The 20,386-nt window shown below is 34.8% G+C and overlaps 1 protein-coding gene across 1 annotated transcript in view; it reads right to left on the bottom strand.

The window, feature by feature from the left end:
• Positions 1-246: 246 nt before the first annotated feature.
• The window catches only part of LOC106879404 (neuroglobin), a 37,131-nt gene continuing 16,991 nt past the window's right edge, over positions 247-20,386 (bottom strand). The window contains exons 3-4 of the mRNA XM_014928949.3: positions 17,449-17,683; positions 247-595 (exon numbers count right to left, since the gene is read on the bottom strand). Of these exons, the coding sequence (XP_014784435.1) occupies positions 311-595; positions 17,449-17,683 (520 nt within the window). The 3' untranslated portion in view covers positions 247-310. The remainder of the gene's footprint in view (positions 596-17,448; positions 17,684-20,386) is intronic.

Here is a 20,386-nt window from a genome sequence, read left to right as displayed (position 1 = left end):
ATATATTTATATATATATATAAATATGTGTGAGAAAGTTGGTATATATATATATATATATATATATATATATATATACATATGTATACATACATACATATATACACACACACACACACACACACACACACAGACATATATATATATATATATATACATACATATACACACACACACATACATATACATACATACATACATACATACATACATACATACATACATACATACATATATGTGTGTGTGTGTGTGTGTGTGTGTGTGTGTACACTCATGCATATTTATATGTATCACTTGTGCTTTCTTTAGCATTATTTGTTCAGTAGTTTAGTGTCAACATTTTCATCAGATATTGTTAATTCTGCATCAGAATTCTCTTCAAGACGATTCAAAATTGGTTTATCATTACTTTGGTTGTTGATGATATTGATTTCGCACTCTGTGGATAGACTTTGAGCCAGTGACATTGCATCGATTCCTTCTTTCATACTCTCAAATATAAACTCAATAAATGTCTGCCAGGCCTCTCGCACCTCTGTTGTGTACACATCACACAGAACTTGTCGGAAACTGTCATCAATGATGGGCCACAAACGCTAGAATGGAAACAAAAGAAAAAAAAAAAGGATAGACAAATAGATGTTATTAATTTGTTGTGTTGGTGAAGTTATAATAGGGGCTGAGAGACAAAGTAGGAATGAGAGAAGGAAGAGAAGAGTGAGGGACAGAAAACTAAAAAAGATAGATGTGAGACAGAAAGAGAAAGAAAAGAAGTTAAGATTGAAAATGGAGACATTCAAGAAAGAGAGAGAGAGAGAGAGAGAGAGAGAGAGAGAGAGGAAGGGTAGGGAGTTCTCCACTTGTAAGACCTGGCGTCTTTACAGCTTCACTCTTAATTTGTAACAGAGAACATTGAGAAGCAACCCTTGAGTGACCCTTGTCAGCACTGTTACGTATCCTCCAAGGAGCTGTAACAAATTTTTTCATAGTTTGGTGTTATCTTCCAATTATTTTAGACATTTCTAATATTGATTTACTTTTTTCAAGTCCAGAAGTAATAACAGATTTCCCTGTAGCAGTTAAGTTACATTTACGACCCATAATTACATGATTATCAGACCACTCGTTAATTATTTAGAACAATGAAAGTTTGTGGAAATTATGGAAATGGCTGTGGTTTGTTTACACTTGCACAAAATCTCACGTTTCTTGCACACCACCTGCATATAACTGTTGTAATCACTCTGTGGAAATTTTGTTGAATTCCAACAAGTAGTTTTTAAATAAACTAAACTAATGTTATGTTGGTAATAATTTGAAACACAGTATATGCACACATATATACATGTGTGTGTGTGTGTGTGTGTGTGTGTGCATGTGTGTCTTTGTGTATGCGTTTGTCTCCCAGAACCGCTTGACAACCGATGTTGGCATGTTTACATCCCTATAACTTAGTGGTTCAGCAAAAGAAAATAATAGAATAAGTAACATCCTTAAAAAAAAAACAGTCGATTAACTCAACTAAAGATTCTTCAAGACAGTGGCCCAGCATAGCTGCAGTTTAATGGCTGAAAGATAAGAAATAAAAAATATATGTACACACACACACACACACACACACACACACACACACACACACACACACACACACACCCACACACACACCCATATAATATATGAATATATATATATATATATATTTTTCATCATCATCATTGTTTAACATCCATCTTCCCTGCATGCATGGGTCGGACGGTTGACAGGAGCCAGCCAGGCAGGAAGTCTACCCAAGGCTTCTGTATCTGTTTTGGCAGGGATTTTACAGTGGAATGCCCTTTCTAACACCAACCACTCCACAGAGTGGACTCAGTGCTTTTTACGTGGCACAAGCACAGGCGAAGTTGGTTTTGGCAAGCTTTTTACAGTTGGATTCCCTTCCAGACCACACTACAGTATGGAGTGGATGCTTTTAATGTGGCACCAGCACTGGTAGGGTAACCAAGTCGCTCACAAGACAAGAAATTATGAAAAGAGCAGGGCATTTGTGTCAGAGGATGAAAGTTAGAATGTGACAAAGTGACAGAGAGATAGAAGTAGGTGTCTTGCCACAACAGAGGGGGCATTAGAGGAAGTGATCCAGTATTAAATGATGAAAAGTTAGAGTGGAACAGAGAAATAGAGGCAGAAATAGGTGTCTTGCTATAGAGGAAGTACATGGTTACTCAGTGAGTGAGAGAGAGAGTGATCAAAGGGAAAGAAGGAGAGAGTGGGAAACAGCAAAAGTGTAAGAGAGAGAGAGAGAGATGGTGTAGTGCTAGGGTGTACTTACAAGTAACAAGAATATGAGCGTAGAACCTGGTGAGAAAAATAGGGAGTGGGTGTGGGTGGTGGGGGTGTGGGGAGCAGTAATACAGTAAGTATAGCAGTGAGGGCAAGAAAGGGGATTGGAAAACAATCATAATGTATGAGGAAGAAATGTGAGGAAGAGAATTTAATACTGAAGTCACTAACTAGTAGCTGATGTTGGGGTGTACACTGTTCACCTGGGAAAGACGTTGCATTTGTGAACATCTGCCTGTCTCCTTGCCCGGTGAGGTGGTAATCAACCTAGCTTATATTCCGACCATAGACATATTATACTTTTTTGGAATCAGGATGATCCTGGGATTGGAAATCTGCTCTTCATTTGGTTCTTGAACATCTGATTTAAAAGCATTTGGGTTGCTATTTCTAGCAAATAAAGCGACTCTAAGAAGTTTCAGTGCCATAGTACAAGAGTTACTTCCCTTAGCGTAAAGTTTTACTAAGGGATTTAGTGGGTCTTTTATCTTCGTCAGGCATCAAACTGTGGCCACACTGTGGCACCACCTTGAAGAAATTTAATTGAACAAATCAACACCGTTTTTTTTTCTTTTTTATGCCTGGTACTTTATATATATATATATATATATATATAAAATACAAAATGGGACAAGAACGCAAGACATCCAGACAGTTAGGTGATACAAAAAAGGGGCAACAAAACATCCAGATAGACGATACAAAGAAAACAAGGACGGGTCATTTGGAGTTTTCTTTCCTCAGTCAAGTTCCAGATTTTCTTTGCAATTTCGGCTGGTTATACTTGAGATTGCTCCAATCTGGCCAGCCCCAAGGAAAAACTAAGCTAAGAGCATTAGATTCCTTGGAAGAAAGCAGTGAATGTATGCGAAAACAAGGATGGAAAAAAACGGAGAATATTACACAAATACAAATAACAGAACATAACAACAGGTGTCTTTCGACCATGGATGAATTAAATTAAGCTGGTGTGTGTGGAAATAAAGCCTAATGGCTTTATTTAACAGGCATAGGGAGGAATATAAATGTTGCATGGACGGTGGCTGAACCAAGAAAGAAAGGTCAGGCTTGGCCGAACACCGGTCACATGGGGAGAGAAGAGAGAGAGGCAGAGGGACAAAAGAATTAAGGAGGGGTGAGAAAAAATGACAGGGACACAGTGAAGTGAAAAGAGGAGAGAAAGTGAACATGAAGAGAAGACAAGGAAATGCAAGAGAGGGGGAACGAAAGAACGAAGAGTGGAATGAACAAAGAAAGCGTGAAAGGGCTGAAAGAAAGAAAGAAAGAAAGAATAGAGTCGTACAAAATTTAGATAAATATATACTTACATATAAGAGACCAAAGTGTATGCACACCATTATATATATGTAAAATACAAAATGGGACAAGAACGCAAAATATCCAGACAGTTAGGTGATACAAAGAAGGGGCAGCAAAACATCCAGATAGATGATACAAAGAAAACAAGGACGGGTCATTCGGAGTTTTCTTTCCTCAGTCGAGTTACAGATTATCTTTGCAATTTTGGCTGGTTATACTCGAGATTGCTCCAATCTGGTCAGCCCCAAGGAAAAACTAAGCTAAGAGCATTAGATTCCTTGGAAGAAAGCAGAGAATGCATACGAAAACAAGGATGGAAAAAAATGGAGAATGTTACACAAATACAATTAACAGGACATAATACACATTTGCATTATTTAAATATAACCTACTATTAGTTTCATGTGGCAGAAACATAAATCAGCAACATCATACACCATGCCTTGTGCATCGAAGCAATCATCAATTTCAATGAAAAAAAATTGCTTGCAAACACAAGGCATGATATATAAATCTGCTGATTTATTGTGTTTCCACCACATGAAACTAATAGTAGCTTGTATTTAAATACTGTGTGTATTAAATGATATTTATCTCTTACTGAATGGAGTACTTTATTTTTTTATCCTACTTATAACAGATCACTTAGCTCTCTCTCTCTCCCTCTCTCTCTCTTTCTCTCTCCACACACACATGCATGTGCATGTACACATACTCATAGACGTACACAACAGACACACACACACATATATATATATATACATACACACACACACACATACATATGTATATATACATATATATATTTACATATGAGGGTGTGCTGCAAAGCTCCTAGCTTTAAGGGTATCGTGAAAGACCCGGCTGGAGGCCCAACCTTCTGAGTTCTTTTACAGGGCTTAGAGAAACTGAAGGACTGCTGCAATAAATGTGTGAGAGGGGAATATGTTGAATAAAGTCATAATTAACTGATCCTCCTGTATTTTCTTTTACCCAAAGCCCAAACTTTTCAGCACCCCCTTGTATATATATATATATATATATATATATATATATATATATATATATATATATATATATATATATTTATATCTACAAAAATATAGACAGACAGTCAGACAGATAGAAAGGCAGGCAGGGATATAAATAGATAGATTGATAGAGAGGTACATAGACACATACATGTATGCATATTTGCATCTATATTCAGTCATACAATATGTTGAATAAAGTCATAATTAACTGATCTTCCTTTTACCCAAAGCCAGGAACTTTTCATCACCCTCTCATACATACATGCACATACACACACACACACACGCACACACACAAATACACACATCATATGTGTGTGTGGTGTGTGTGTGTGTGGTGTGTGTTTGTTTGTGTGTGTCTGTGTGTGTGTGTGTGTGTGTGTGTGTGTGTGTGTGTGAGTGTTTAACCCTATAGCATTCAGATTAATCTGTCAAACTGTAATGCTTATCTATTCTCATTGTTTTGAATTAATCATGCATTAACATGTTGCTTTGAGATTTTGATGATGTGATCATTTCTTTTTAGAATGATTGATGTGATCATTTCTTTTTAGATGTGATCATTTCTTTTTAGATGTGATCATTTCTTTTTAGATGTGATCATTTCTTTTTAGATGTGATCATTTCTTTTTAGATGTGATCATTTCTTTTTAGATGTGATCATTTCTTTTTAGATGTGATCATTTCTTTTTAGATGTGATCATTTCTTTTTAGATGTGATCATTTCTTTTTAGATGTGATCATTTCTTTTTAGATGTGATCATTTCTTTTTAGATGTGATCATTTCTTTTTAGATGTGATCATTTCTTTTTAGATGTGATCATTTCTTTTTAGATGTGATCATTTCTTTTTAGATGTGATCATTTCTTTTTAGATGTGATCATTTCTTTTTAGATGTGATCATTTCTTTTTAGATGTGATCATTTCTTTTTAGATGTGATCATTTCTTTTTAGATGTGATCATTTCTTTTTAAATGTGATCATTTCTTTTTAGAATGATTGGTATGTAGGTGTGAGAGACTAAAATCCAGTCAGTTTGAACCTATAGCTCATAGAATATTTGGGCCGGATATAACCAGTTTAAATGCTAAAGGGTTAAATATATTTAGGAGACGGGGAATCCATTACTTAGAGTAAAGCTTATCAATTCTGAAGCTGCTGTTTCATTCTTTCATTATTCTGGGCTTTTTGATTAGTTCATTCATTCAGATGACACATAGATGCTCTTGGTTATGTGACACGTTAATATGCGTCATTATTTGTGGTATTATCCAATTATAGAGAAAAAACGGGAATTATAATAACAATGTACTTAATGTATGCAATTCTCACTGGTTATCTGATGAATGCAGACAACCAGAAACTTAATGAGTCCACATAATGATTATATTGTCTAATTTTATAAAGAGGTCTAAATGACTACGATATCTAATATTCTCATTGAAGTGTTATGTTTATATATAACTGAAACTAGGCATAAACTGTTACTATTCAAACAATTAATGTTATCTTAGATGAAGAAAATTATTAAAATATTTACGCCTACAACTCATCTCAATCATTTTGATTTCTAATTGCCATCAGGTGTCTTATTCCAGGATGTATATTAAACAAAAAATTGAATTTTGAATGCAGGCATGGCTGTGTGGTTATGACGATTACTTCCTAATCCTGTGATCTTGAGTTCTGTCTTGCTGTACAGCACCTTCAGCAAATATCTTCTACTATAGCCCAAGGTTGATCAAAGACTTGTTTTATGAGTGGACTTGGTAGATGCAGTGTGTGTATGTGTGTGTGTATGTGTGTGTGTGTATGTGTGTGTGTGTGTATTTGAAGCTCTTTTGAAGCTAGAGGGTGATGTACAAGCACTCAACTATGAGTGCATTGTATTTTATCACAGAAACAGCTGTAAGCTAATGAAGTTCATGACATAACTTCTTATTGTCATGTCCTTTATTTAATGTTTTATAAATAGATGATAGATTTGGTAGATGTATATATACATATATACTATATGTGCTTGTATGTGTATGTGTGTGTGTCTGTGTGTGTATCTATCTATCTATCTATCTATCTATCTATCTATCTATCTATCTATCTATCTATCTATCTATCTATCTATCTATATATATATATATACAAGAATAAGGGCAGGGAATCGTCAATTAATAATAGAATTAATAATTAACAATTTTGCCAAGTAGTTCAGTATGAAAAAACCTTTATCGGTAAAACCATTTATCATCATAAATATACAGGGATTAGCATTGAGTTGCTTCTCCAACATACTGAAAATTTAGAAATAGCAGTCAAAGAACTACTGATTCTAAACTACAAATTTTTCTCTAAACGGATGGCGATATTTATGGCACACATAGAACAAAAAACCGGAGGGGAAAGCATAAACAAAACAAGTCTTTAGTTAATCGGATACGATCGTTTCATGGTTAAGAGAATGAAAATTTCTCTATTCCAAATCATCAGTCCGATATTCTGATAAATTTGAAAGTGTCTCTAAAAAAATTCACGATAATTTTTGGCCATGCGACATATATATATATATATATATATATATATATATATATATATATATATATATATATATACCCATGCTAGCATGGAAAGCGGATGTTAAACGATCACGATGATGATGATGATGATGAGGATGATGATGATATAGGCGTAGGAGTGGCTGTGTGGTAAGTAGCTTGCTTACCAACCACATGGTTCCAGGTTCAGTCCCACTGTGTGGCACCTTGGGCAAGTGTCTTCTACTATAGCCTCAGGCCGACCAAAGCCTTGTGAGTGGATTTGGTAGACGGAAACTGAAAGAAGCCCATTGTATATATGTACATATATATATATATATGTATGTATGTGTATATGTTTGTGTGTCTGTGTTTGTCTCTCCAACATCACTTGACAACCAATGCTGGTGCGTTTATGTCCCTGTAACTTAGCGGTTTGGCAAAAGAGACCAATAGAATAAGTACTAGGCTTACAAAGAAGTTCAAGGTCAATCTGTACCAAGCAGCTTCACTCTGTGTGTTTAGCTTCATTACTATGGCAACAGTCTGGATACTTATTGATCGGACCATGTGTATATAGAATGGTGGCAGCTGATGAAGGAAAATGTTCTCTATGTGGCCTGTGTGTTTTCTGTACTCTGATTATTATTATTTTTTTGTCTACGTTTTGTTTGCAACGTCCTGTACCCAGATATGCACCTATATATACAGGTAGATGTAGGTATTCACATACTTGTACGTATATATGCATATACTCATTTATTATTTGTTTTATATATATATATAGGAGTGGCGTAGGAGTGGCTATATATATATATATATATATATATGTGTGTGTGTGTGTGTGCGTGTATATGTTTGTGTGTCTGTGTTTGTCCCCCCCAACATTACTTGACAACCGATGCTGGTTTGTTTAGATCCCCGTAACTTAGCAGTTCGGCAAAAGAGACCGATAGAATAAGTACTAGGCTTACAAAGAATAAGTCCTGGGGTTGATTTGCTTGACTAAAGGCGGTGCTCCAGCATGACCACAGTCAAATAACTGAAACAAGTAAAAGAGTAAAAAGAGTCTATATATTATAGTCATGTGTTGCGTATAGATGAGGACAGCTGTGTGAAAAAGTGTCACACCCTAGTAACAGAGGGAACCTGTGGAAGTGGTAGACCCAGGAAGTCCTGAGATGATGATGTGAAGCACGAACTTTGAATGTTGGGCCTCACGGAGGCGATGACCAAGGCTTTTGGAGATATGCTGTGCTTGAGAAGACCTGGCAAGCCAAGTGAGACAGTAACTGTGGCCTAAGCCAGTGCTGCATAACTGGCCCATTTAAGAGTACCCTTCAATCATTAGGCAATAAACTGTGCTTGCGAAGACCTGTTGAGTCAAGTGAAGTCATTGTCGTGGCCGATGCCAGTACCGCCTGACTGGCACCCATGCCAGTGCTGGTGGCACATAGAAAGCACCATTCGTGTATGGTCATTACTAGTGTCACCTGACTGGTCCCTTGCTGGTGGCACATAAAAAGCACCATTCATGCGTGGTCGTTCCTAGTGTTGCCTGACTGGCTCCCATGATGGTGGCACGTAAAAAGTACCTACTACACTCTCGGAGTGGTTGGCATTAAGAAGGGCATCCAGCTGTAGAAACCTTACCAGATAAGATTGGAGCCTGGTACAGCCTCCTGGCTTGCCAGTCCTCAGATGGTGATGAGGATGTATGGATGTATATGTATGTATGTATATGTATGTATGTATATGTATGTATGTATATGTAAGTATGTATATGTATGTATGTATGCTTATATTTGTACGTTGCCCTTATGTATTTAATGCAGTGAGTTGCTTGTGTGTCTAATTGTTATGAAAAAAAGAAGCAAACACAGCAAAGGCTAAATGTTTGTCCTCTATGTGGTTGCTTGACTTGTTAGAAATAGCAACCAAACCTCTTTCTCTCACAAATCACACTTGGTCATTTTAAATGAGGAATGAACGCAATATTTGTTCTAGACAGATAAACAGTCTGCAGCATTACTTTTCCCAATCGGTCCTGAATGTATGTATGACTGTGTCCTGTTTGTGTGTGTATATTGTGATTATATTTGTTGTTTTTATAAATGTGAATATATCATAGTCTATCTTGTGATCATCTCTTTTGTGTGCATATATTTGCATATGTACATGTATATTTTGGGGTGAGTATATACATGTACATATCCATGGGTGAGTATGGAGAAGTCTGTGTGTATGTGAGTGTGTGCATGTAAATGTGTGATCATCTCTTCTATACATATATATATGTGCTTATGTGCATGTCTATGTATTGTAAGCATATGCATGGGTTGTAAGGACTAATAAGTGTGTGTCTGTGTGTGAGACTGTGTGTGTTTGTGTGTGTGTGAGTGAGTGTGTGTGCATGTAAAAGCATGATTGTCTCTTTTGTATGTATATATGTGCAGATGTACATGTGCAGTGCGTGTATGTGTGTGTGCATGTGTGTGTGTGTATGTATGTACATATGCGTGGTTGTGTATAGATGTGTGAGTGTGTGAGTATGCACACATATATTGTGTGTGAACACTTATTGGAACTGATTGCCTAATAATAATCATAACTAATCAATCAGAACTATTGTACTAGTTTTAATGAATCAAAGAAACCATTAATTAAGAAAAATAATTAGTCAGTTGTGTGGTGATGGGGGAGTGAGTGGAGGTTAAATTACATCTCAGCCCATTAGTCACACACACATTCATTGTTAATAATTCAACAATAACCATATTGCTGTATTTGTTTTTGTTGTTATTAATGAATTATAATCAGCTAGGCGTAGGAGTGGCTGTGTGGTAAGTAGCTTGCTTACCAACCACATGGTTCCGGGTTCAGTCCCACTGCATGGCATCTTGGGCAAGTGTCTTCTACTATAGCCTTGGGCCGACCAAAGCCTTGTGAGTGGATTTGGTAGACGGAAACTGAAAGAAGCCTGTCGTATATATGTATATATGTTTGTGTGTATGTATTTGTGTATCTGTGTTTGTCCCCCCAACATCGCTTGACAACCGATGCTGGTGTGTTTACGTCCCCGTAACTTAGCGGTTCGGCAAAAGAGACCGATAGAATAAGTACTAGGCTTCCAAAGAATAAGTCCTGGGGTCGATTTGCTCGACTAAAGGCGGTGTTCCAGCATGGCCACAGTCAAAAGACTGAGACAAGTAAAAGAGTAGTTGAGCTAATGAGGAAGCCCCTATGAGGTCATTAAACCTGCTAGAAATAGCCCTAGATATATTATGTCAAACATTAACAAGATGGTCATAACTTAAACACCTTTGATCTTACAATCTACTGGATATGGTCATGCCTGATACTACACAACCACATTTTGTTTTCTAGTCAGTAGAGGAGCTTCTTCATAGGCACTCAGTCTGTTAGAAATAACAGCCAAACCTCCCTCCCTCAAATTATATTCTATTGTCTTTTAAAAAAATATGCATCACATAGGTGTAATCCTAGATATATTTGGTAAAAACAATGAAGAGGGCTCACCACAGTAGAGGCAGTGGTAGTCAGTATAATAGATTCTTTAAGTGAAAAATTCTGTAGTATAATCCTCACCTTTTTGGGCTACATGTATTCTTGGAAATTACTCCCTATTCTTTCATGCTTTGGATAATCACTTTCCTTCTAGTAAGTACTATAAGCTTTTTAACAGAAACACTGTTAAGCTCTCCTACTCAACAACTCTGAATTTGGCATATTTCATTATTATAATGAACAACAGAAAAGTGAATAGCTTCACTTATAATTTGAGTAATAGTTATAATATTAGCAACCCAACCCTAACTTATCCACAAGTACTAAGGTCCAGAATAACAATGTAAACACTATGAAGACTGATTCTCTCAACAATGACAAGTAGATATCAGGATACTTTTATTTTGCAGCCTGCCCAAAATAACTGCCTATATACATATATATATATATATATAAGTAATATTCTAAAAGAAATATTCTAAAAGAATATATAATTGAACTTATGTTGAGTGCTCAATTATCTTGAGCAAATAAATGTGTATATATGTAATTTTATATTATTAATTCATCAATAATATATTTAGGAAATCAATATTTAGTATTTCAAAAGATATATATCCAACAAAACATGGTAGCATAATAAATTTAAAAGTTTAAAACATAAAAATAAAAATACGGAATATAAATATCGATACATATAAAAATCTAAAAATAGATAAATATATGTTTAAATATATATGCGTATAAAAATTTTATGTGTAAATAAGCATGAATATTATAAATTCTAAAATATGAAATATAAAATATAAAGAAGCCTAAAGTTAAAAGAATAAAATATCTTACGATCGTTTCACGGATATTACTACAATCGCAAAGTGATCTAAAGATCATCTTATTGTTAGTAATTCCGTTCTTCAGAGATGCATTAAGAACCCTTTATATACCTATATATTATTAAAGTTTTTGAAATATTAAAATTAAAAATACTAAAAATTAGAAATAATAATATATACTGTCCTTCTACGATTGTAAGATATTTTATTCTTTTAACTTTAGGCTTCTTTATATTTTATATTTCATATTTTAGAATTTATAATATTCATGCTTATTTACACATAAAATTTTTATACGCATATATATTTAAACATATATTTATCTATTTTTAGATTTTTATATGTATCGATATTTATATTCTGTATTTTTATTTTTATGTTTTAAACTTTTAGATTTATTGTGCTACCATGTTATGTTGGATATATATCTTTTGAAATACTAAATATTGATTTCCTAAATATATTATTGATGAATTAATAATATAAAATCACATATATATATATATATATATATATATATATATATATATATATACATTTACATGCACATGTGTGTATGCATGTACGTATATATATATATACTAGTGTATGAATATATTTTTATATATGTGTGTGTATGCATGTATATGTGTGTGTGTGTGTGCGTGTGTGTGTATGTTTGTGCATTTGTCTCAGTGTGTGTATATATGTCCCTGTGTCTATTTTTCTATTAAATTCGTTAGTCTTTTTTTATTCTTTTCATTGAGGTATGCATGTGTGTGTAATTATATTTTGTGTGTGGATACATATATATGTATATAACAAGAATAAGAATGGAGAAAATCACATCTTTAATTGGTGATTACACCACACATTACCGACAATCGCTTTTATTGTGCCAGCATATTTAAATACAGATGGAAGGTATAAAATATCAATCAAATTAATATATCCAGAAAAATAAGCTAACACACCATTATCAAAGCAACCCAAAATGGACTAAATTCAAACTGAACTAAAAAATATCTCTAATAGATGAATGCATATGAAAAGAATGTTCAAAAAAATATAATATTCTAAGAAAAGCCAGTTTTCTTCATAATGTTTTTGCTAGAAATATTTTGTTAATTCACTTTCTCTTTAGTCCATTTTTTGATTGCCTCAATAACTTTGTGTGAGCATATATTTTCGGATATATCAACTTCATTGGTATTTTATACCTTTTTCTATATCTAAATATGTTGGTACAACAAAAACGATCATCAGTAATAAATAGTGTAATCATCAATTAAAGATATAATTTTCTCCATTCTCATTCTTGTTGTCTTATATTCTGAATTTCTTGATATTATTCTGAACAATATTTAGATCAACATGTCATACATGATGAATTACCTTGGATACTCTTTTACTTACTTACTTGTTTCAGTCATTTGACTGCGGCCATGCTGGAGCACCGCCTTTAGTCGAGCAAATCGACCCCAGGACTTATTCTTTGGAAGCCTAGTACTTATTCTATCGGTCCTTTTTGCTGAACCGCTAAGTTACGGGGACGTAAACACACCAGCATCGTTGTATATATACATATATACAACGGGCTTCTTTCAGTTTCTGTCTACCAAATCCACTCACAAGGCTTTGGTCAGCCCGAGGCTATAGTAGAAGACACTTGCCCAAGATGCCACACAGTGGGAATGAACCCGGAACCATGTGGTTGATAAGAAAGCTACTTACCACACAGCTACTCCTGCACCTATGTTAATTTTAGTTGAATTTATTGGTATCTGATTGTTTGATATAGTTAGCCAAATTAGTTTAACACTGAGAGTTTTATAGATACTTGACTGGATTTACTAATCCCTTTTACTTGTTATGTATTATCATCATCATCCTCATTTAACATCTGCCATCCATGCTGGCATGGGTTGGACGGTTTGACAGCAGCTGGCCAGGCAGAAGACTGCACCAGACTTCTGTGTTTGTTTTGGCTCAGTTTTTATGACTGGATGCTCTTTCTAACACCAACCACCCAGCAAAGTGGACTAAGTGCTTTTCACCTAGCATCTGCACAGGCGAGGTCAATGTTGGCATGGTTTTTACAACAGGATGCCCTTCCAAACGCCAACCACTTAACAGTGTGGACTGGATGCTTTTTATACGGCACCAACACTGGCAGGGTTACCAAGTAACTTGCAAGACAAAGATCCTTTAAGAGGGGAGTGGGGCTTGGAGAAGGTGTTCTTGTGTGTAATGATAAAAGGTTAGAGTGTCACAGAGAAACAGAAACAGGCGACTTGCTGTAGAGGAGGCACATGGTTACCTGTCAAGAGAGAGAGAGAGAGAGAGAGAGAGAGAGAGAGAGAGAGAGTGGAAGACAGTAAAAGTGGAAGAAAGAGCAGGAGAGAAATGGTGGGAAAGTGCAAGTGCATGCTCACAAGGAAGAGGGATCAGAACAAATTGAGATGGTAAAAAAGGGAGGACAAAAAAGATATTATTCTCATATATATATATATATATATATATATATATATATTATATATTATATATTGTATATTATATTATATATTGTATATTCCATATTGTATATTCCATATTCTATACCCCACATTGGTTCTGCAGGAATATAAATAAAACATAAAAAACAGACAGTGTTGGAACTCTTTTAAACAAAATAATATATTCCTCTATACACAATCATACAAAAAACTCACCTTTTTTGTATTTATTTTTACTCGCATATATATATATATATATATATATATATATATATATATATATATGTAATATGTCAACATGACAATATTTGAAGTGAAATATGATGGGGAATAAATAAAAATTATAATATCATGATAAGGTATGTTCTTCCTACAAAAGACATTGACCACAATTGAAGAATGATTGTAGTGGAATGAAACTTAGTAGAAGGATGAGGAACACCATTTTCCATCTTACAGTTCATCTTCATCAACTATAAAGGAGAGGCATGGCTGTGTGGTTAGAAGTTTGCTTCCCAACTACATGGCTGTGGGTTCAGTCCTCTGTGTGGCACCTTGGGAAAGTGTCTTCTACTATAACCTTGTGAATTGATTTAGTACACAGAAACTGAAAGAAGCCTGTCATGCCTGTGTGTGTGTGTGTGTGTGTGTGTGTGTGTGTGTGTGTGTGTGTGTGTGTGATGTGTATATGTTATGACTCTTGGAAAATATATGGCAAAACTGCATCCATGATTTTGCAAGTTTTCCAAAAATCAGAAAGTCTACATGACATCGGGAAAACTATTATGACACTTGTAAAATGATATGAGGTTGGTTTGAAGAAGTCATACAAGACGATGTATTTGAGTTGGTAATGTTTCATGGCGAAAGTTTAACTAACAAGGAACTAATGCTATCAGAATAAAAGCAAGCGAAGAATATGGAAATTCCACCAACTCCACTTAAATTCACTGCAATGAATATTACTACAGTGTTTGAACTTGTGTGTGTGTGTGTGTGTGTGTGTGTGTGTGTGTGTGTGTGTGTTTGTGTTTGTGTATGTGTTTGTTCCCCACCACCACTTGACAACCAGTGTTGATGTGTTTACATACTTGTAACTTAGCAGTTCGACAAATGAGACCGATAGAATAAGTACCTGGCTTTATAAAAAGGTAACCAGCACTAGGGTTGATAAGTTCGATTAAAATTCTTCAAAGTGGTGCCCCAGCATGGCCACAGTCTAATGATTGAAACAAATAAAAAATAAAAGATCTGCCAGAGGGGTGAAGAACACATCCAAAATTCTTGATGTTTATGACACATCATTTCATTGTACAACTTAGTGTAACAACTGAATTCATTGTAAATTTCTCTTGCAAATTTTATGTTGCATTCACAATTTGAGTTGCTGTAAGCAAAACTTCCTGACCTTCCTCAACAAGTTCAAACACTGTAGTAATATTCATTGCAAAGAATTCAAGTGGAGTTGGTGGAATTTCCATATTCTTCGCTTGCTTTTATTCTGATAGCATTAGTTCCTTGTTAGTTAAACTTTCCCTATGAAACATTACCAACTCAAATACATCATCTTGTATGACTTCTTCAAACCTCACATCATTTTACAAGTGTCATAATAGCTTTCCTGATGTCATGTAGACTTTTCTGATTTTTGGAAAACTTACAAAATCATGGATGCAGTTTTGCCATATATTTTCCAAGAGTCATTCTTAATTGAGTATTTCACCTAAACTCATGATTCAGCTATGTTATCTAGATTTATTTTGAATTTCTTATTGAAGTTAATTAATGTAGGTATATCTTACCTGCATTTGCTTTAATAAGTTGTTTGAAAGTTCTTTTCAGGTATGTTTATGTATTTGTTTGCAAGATTCCTGATGTGAAATCGCGTGTTAAAACAGATATTGTTATATTTCAGGATGGTCATTTTTTTTTTCCTTGCCAAATAAACACACACATTGAGTGGCTGTGTGGTAAGTAGCTTGCTTATCAACCACATGGTTCCGGGTTCAGTCCCACTGCGTGGCACCTTGGGCAAGTGTCTTCTACTATAGCTTCGGGCCGACCAAAGCCTTGTGAGTGGATTTGGTAGACGGAAATTGAAAGAAGACTGTCGTATATATGTATATATATATATATGTGTGTGTGTGTTTGTGTATCTGTGTTTGTCTCCCCAACATCGCTTGACAACCGATGCTGGTGTGTTTACGTCTCCATAACTTAGCGGTTTGCCAAAAGAGACCGATAGAATAAGTACTAGGCTTACAAAGAATAAGTCCTGGGGTCGATTTGCTCGACTAAAGGTGGTGCTCCAGCATGGCCACAGTCAAATGATTGAAACAAGTAAAAGAGTAAAAGAGTAAAAAGAGAGTATATATATATATATATATATATATATATATATATAGATAGATAGATACATCTACATATATTTACATATATTTAAATACACACACACACGTTATATTTATGAAGGTGTGACTGTATTGTTAAGAAGTTTGCTTTCCAACTAAATGATTTCATGTTCAGTCCTATTATGTGACACCTTGGGCATGTACCTTGTACTATAGACCCAGGCCAACCAAAGTCTCTTAAGTGGATCTTGCATACAAAAACTGAAAAAAGCCCATCATGTGTGTGTATGTATGTATGTGTTATATATATATATATATATATATATACCAAATCGTCCAACCCATGCTAGCATGGAAAGCGGACGTTAAACGATGATGATGATGATATATATATATATATATATATATATACACACACATATATATATATATATATATATATATATATGTATATACACATATATATACATATATATATAAATATGTATACATACATATATACATATACATATATATATATATATATATATATATATATATATATATACGCACACATACACATATATGTATATGTATCTGTATATGTATGTGTGTATGTGTTTGTGTTTGACATCATGGGGTAGTTATAAATGAGCATCACCATCATACAAACAAAGTCCTTTGTTGTCAGTCTTCCTAAAAAACATATCTGATCATGTGGGATTTACCTTGCTTGAAAATAGATGAGGGCTGACAGCAGGAGGTCATTAAGTCAAAGAAAATCTACCTTCAGGAATTCCATCTAACTCATGCATGCATGGAAAAGTGGATGTTAAAGTGATAATAATGATAATGATGGTAGCAGTGGTGGTGGTGATGTGTGCATAATAAGTTTGTGTATGTGTATATGTGTGCGTGCACGTGTGTGCACGTACGTTTGTGCATGTGTGTGTTTGTCTGTGTGTTTGTGTACACAATGTTGATTCTGATAGGAAATGAATCTAGTATGCTAGTATTACAAATTCATTGATCTACTGCTTGAACAACATTAATCTTTCTTACCCGAATCATGCAAGGTTTCACTTTACGCCAATAATGTTTACCACCCAAATCGTTAAGGAAATCTCGAAGATCTTCAATTTCATCCAATTTGGTGACTGCAAATCCTAGTGTTTCCATTAGCAACATTGCATGGCGCTCCAGCTTGTCTTGGTTCATATGCATCTTGGTCTTTTCTTTGTTAATTTGAAATATTGAAGAAAAATATTCACGCAAGTCATACTCTGACTGGAAAAAACTGAAAGACAAGAGGACTTAAATATAAAATATTAATAACAGTAAAAAATTAATAAATTACATTATTTACATTATTTACATTTGACGGATATTTGTCCTCATCTTGTTTGTTGTTAACACAAACAAGATGAGGACAAATATCCGTCAAATGTAAATAATGTAAATAATGTAAATAATGTGCATAATTCCTCATCTCTTAAATATAGAACTGAATTTATAATTTGTTTGAAGATTACATATCTTTTTCTCTTTCACTTGTATCAATCATTGGACTTCTGTCAAAAACTGAAAGGCATATATTAGCTATTCAAAAACACATAAAAACTGGGAGACACATTAAACATTCAAAAACACACAAAACCTGGGAGACCACATATTAGCCTTTCATAAATGCAAAAACTGGAAAATACAGATTAGCCATTCAGAAACTCACATAAATTGGATGACACATATTAGCTATTCAAAAACACTAAAATTCTGTTAAATTTTGGTGTTAAGATTTAGTGTGATGAAAATGTTAACACTAAATAATAACTGTTTATGTGAAGTTAACAGATTTTGTATGTTTTTGAATGTCTTCCATACAGTAAATATTTTAAATTCCTTTTATCTATGAAAATAAGGTTAATAGTTCAGAAGTAATAATTTTATAAACATCAGTTTCTTTGTCATTAAGCCGTTTCAGATATTTTTGTTCTGCAGCAGACTGGAACAGTGTGGTTTCACAACTGCACAGTTCCAGGTTTAACTGATCTCCTTGTACAACATTTTGGGGAAGTGTCTTTTCTCACCACTTGGGATTGATGAATACCTTGTGACTGAAATTTAGTAGATGAAGACTGTGCAGAATCCTATCTATGTACGTACACACACCACTGATCTGTCAATGGGGAACACAATCTATGTCTCTTCTATTTTTTAATTATTATAAATCTTTCACTAAGGAGGGAGCCGGTTTCCAACAAAGCTACTTACCACACAGCCACTCCTACACATATCTGAAATAAACTTAGAAAATCCCTCTGTTATGGTATACATTCATAAACACCAACTCAAGGAATACTGGTGGAATATTTCCATCAAAACTTCTGTCAAATGTAAACATAACAGGTTGAATATTGCTGTTTGGGTCAGAGGCGCATAGATGTGTACCATCATAGAGGTCAACTGCCCTGCAGATATAAATATTTCTTTGAAAATCAAAGAAAAAGAGCATGTCTATAGACAACTGCTTCGAAACCTCCAGCTTCTATATCCAGACTATGAATTCATATTCATCCCAATAATAATTGGAGCACTAGGTTTTGTTAATAAATACTTAAAGGAGAATCTGGATAAACTGGAATTTTCAGAAAAAGAAATCAACCTGCTAATTCGTACATTACAAGTGCAATCTGTGAGTGGAACAGTAAAAATATGCCAGACTTTTCTCAAGTTTCAAATGTGAATTTGCCTGTGTTAACTACATCTCAAAGATGGAGCCTTGTATGTATGTATGTATGTATGTATGTATGTACGTATGTATGTATGTATGTATGTATGTATGTATGTATGCATGCATGCATGCATGTATGTATGTATGTATGTATGTATGTATGTATGTACAGGGTCATGCAGATAAACTGAGACCAATTTTAAGCAGTAGACTTAGTGGGTTTAACATTTCATTTTTTGACAAAACCTTGCTTGCTTGAAAATCTAATCCTCCTCTTTATTTTTCAGGTAAACAGTGAACGGATTCGACAACAGAAAATCACGGAACAACAGAATCATTCCATCATTGATGTTTTGGTGTGCACTGGGCACACTGTCAATAAAATTGTTAAGTTGACAAAACTTCCGAAAGCAACAGTTTATCATGTGTTTAAACAATTTAAAGTAGAGGGAAAGATGGATGGAAAAGAACACAAGACTTGAAGTGATTCCAAGAACAATCCAAAGTTTCTCGCTGGCTTCAAATGTTTGATTGGAGCCCTCTCGTCCACATCCATGACAACTCTTGCAAAGAAACTCAATGTGTCCCTTTCCACAGTGTCCAGAACTGTGAACAGGAGCCTTGGCCTGACTAGCTATGTTCAACCATACTGTCACCTTCTAACAGCCAAAGCCAAAGCAATCAGAGCTGAGAGATTCTCAAAGCTTCTGTCATTCATCAAACATCAAGGTACAGGAAAAGCTCTCATATTTGTGGATGAGAAGTTCACTGTGGACGCTCAAGTGAATTGTAGAAATTCTTGAGTGATTGCATACAATCCTTCAGACGTCCTCAGTGTTATTGAGACTAAGAATCCTCCCTCTGTGATGGTATTTGGAACTGTGGCAAGTGACGGAAGTACCATGGATCCATACTCCATTGAGCTTGGCTTAAAGATTGGCACAAAGGAGTATCTGGACATCCTGAAGAACTCTCTGTTACCTTGGATAGTTTAGGTTTGACAATGTGGTGCTTATCCAGGATTCTGCACCATGCTATGTGTCAAGAGCAACACAGGCCCTCCCTGGTGAGAAGGTGCCATTCTCAATTACTTTTTATGGGTTGTACATCGAGTAAGGACCAATGCTTCATCACACTCAAGTGTCAACAGTTTGAAGACCTATATTGTGTGTGCAACATGCAAAATCAAAAAGGCGGAAATTGTGGCAGCTGCAAAAAAATTTTGTTCTCATCTGGAGGCAGATGATAAATGTCTTTGTTGTAATAAAT

This window comes from Octopus bimaculoides, chromosome 11, assembly GCF_046866305.1.
Source record: "Octopus bimaculoides isolate indiv1 chromosome 11, ASM4686630v1, whole genome shotgun sequence".
Lineage (NCBI taxonomy): Eukaryota > Metazoa > Mollusca > Cephalopoda > Octopoda > Octopodidae > Octopus > Octopus bimaculoides.
Note: the sequence above shows the minus strand (reverse complement) of the source record. Positions and strands in the feature narration are given on the sequence as shown.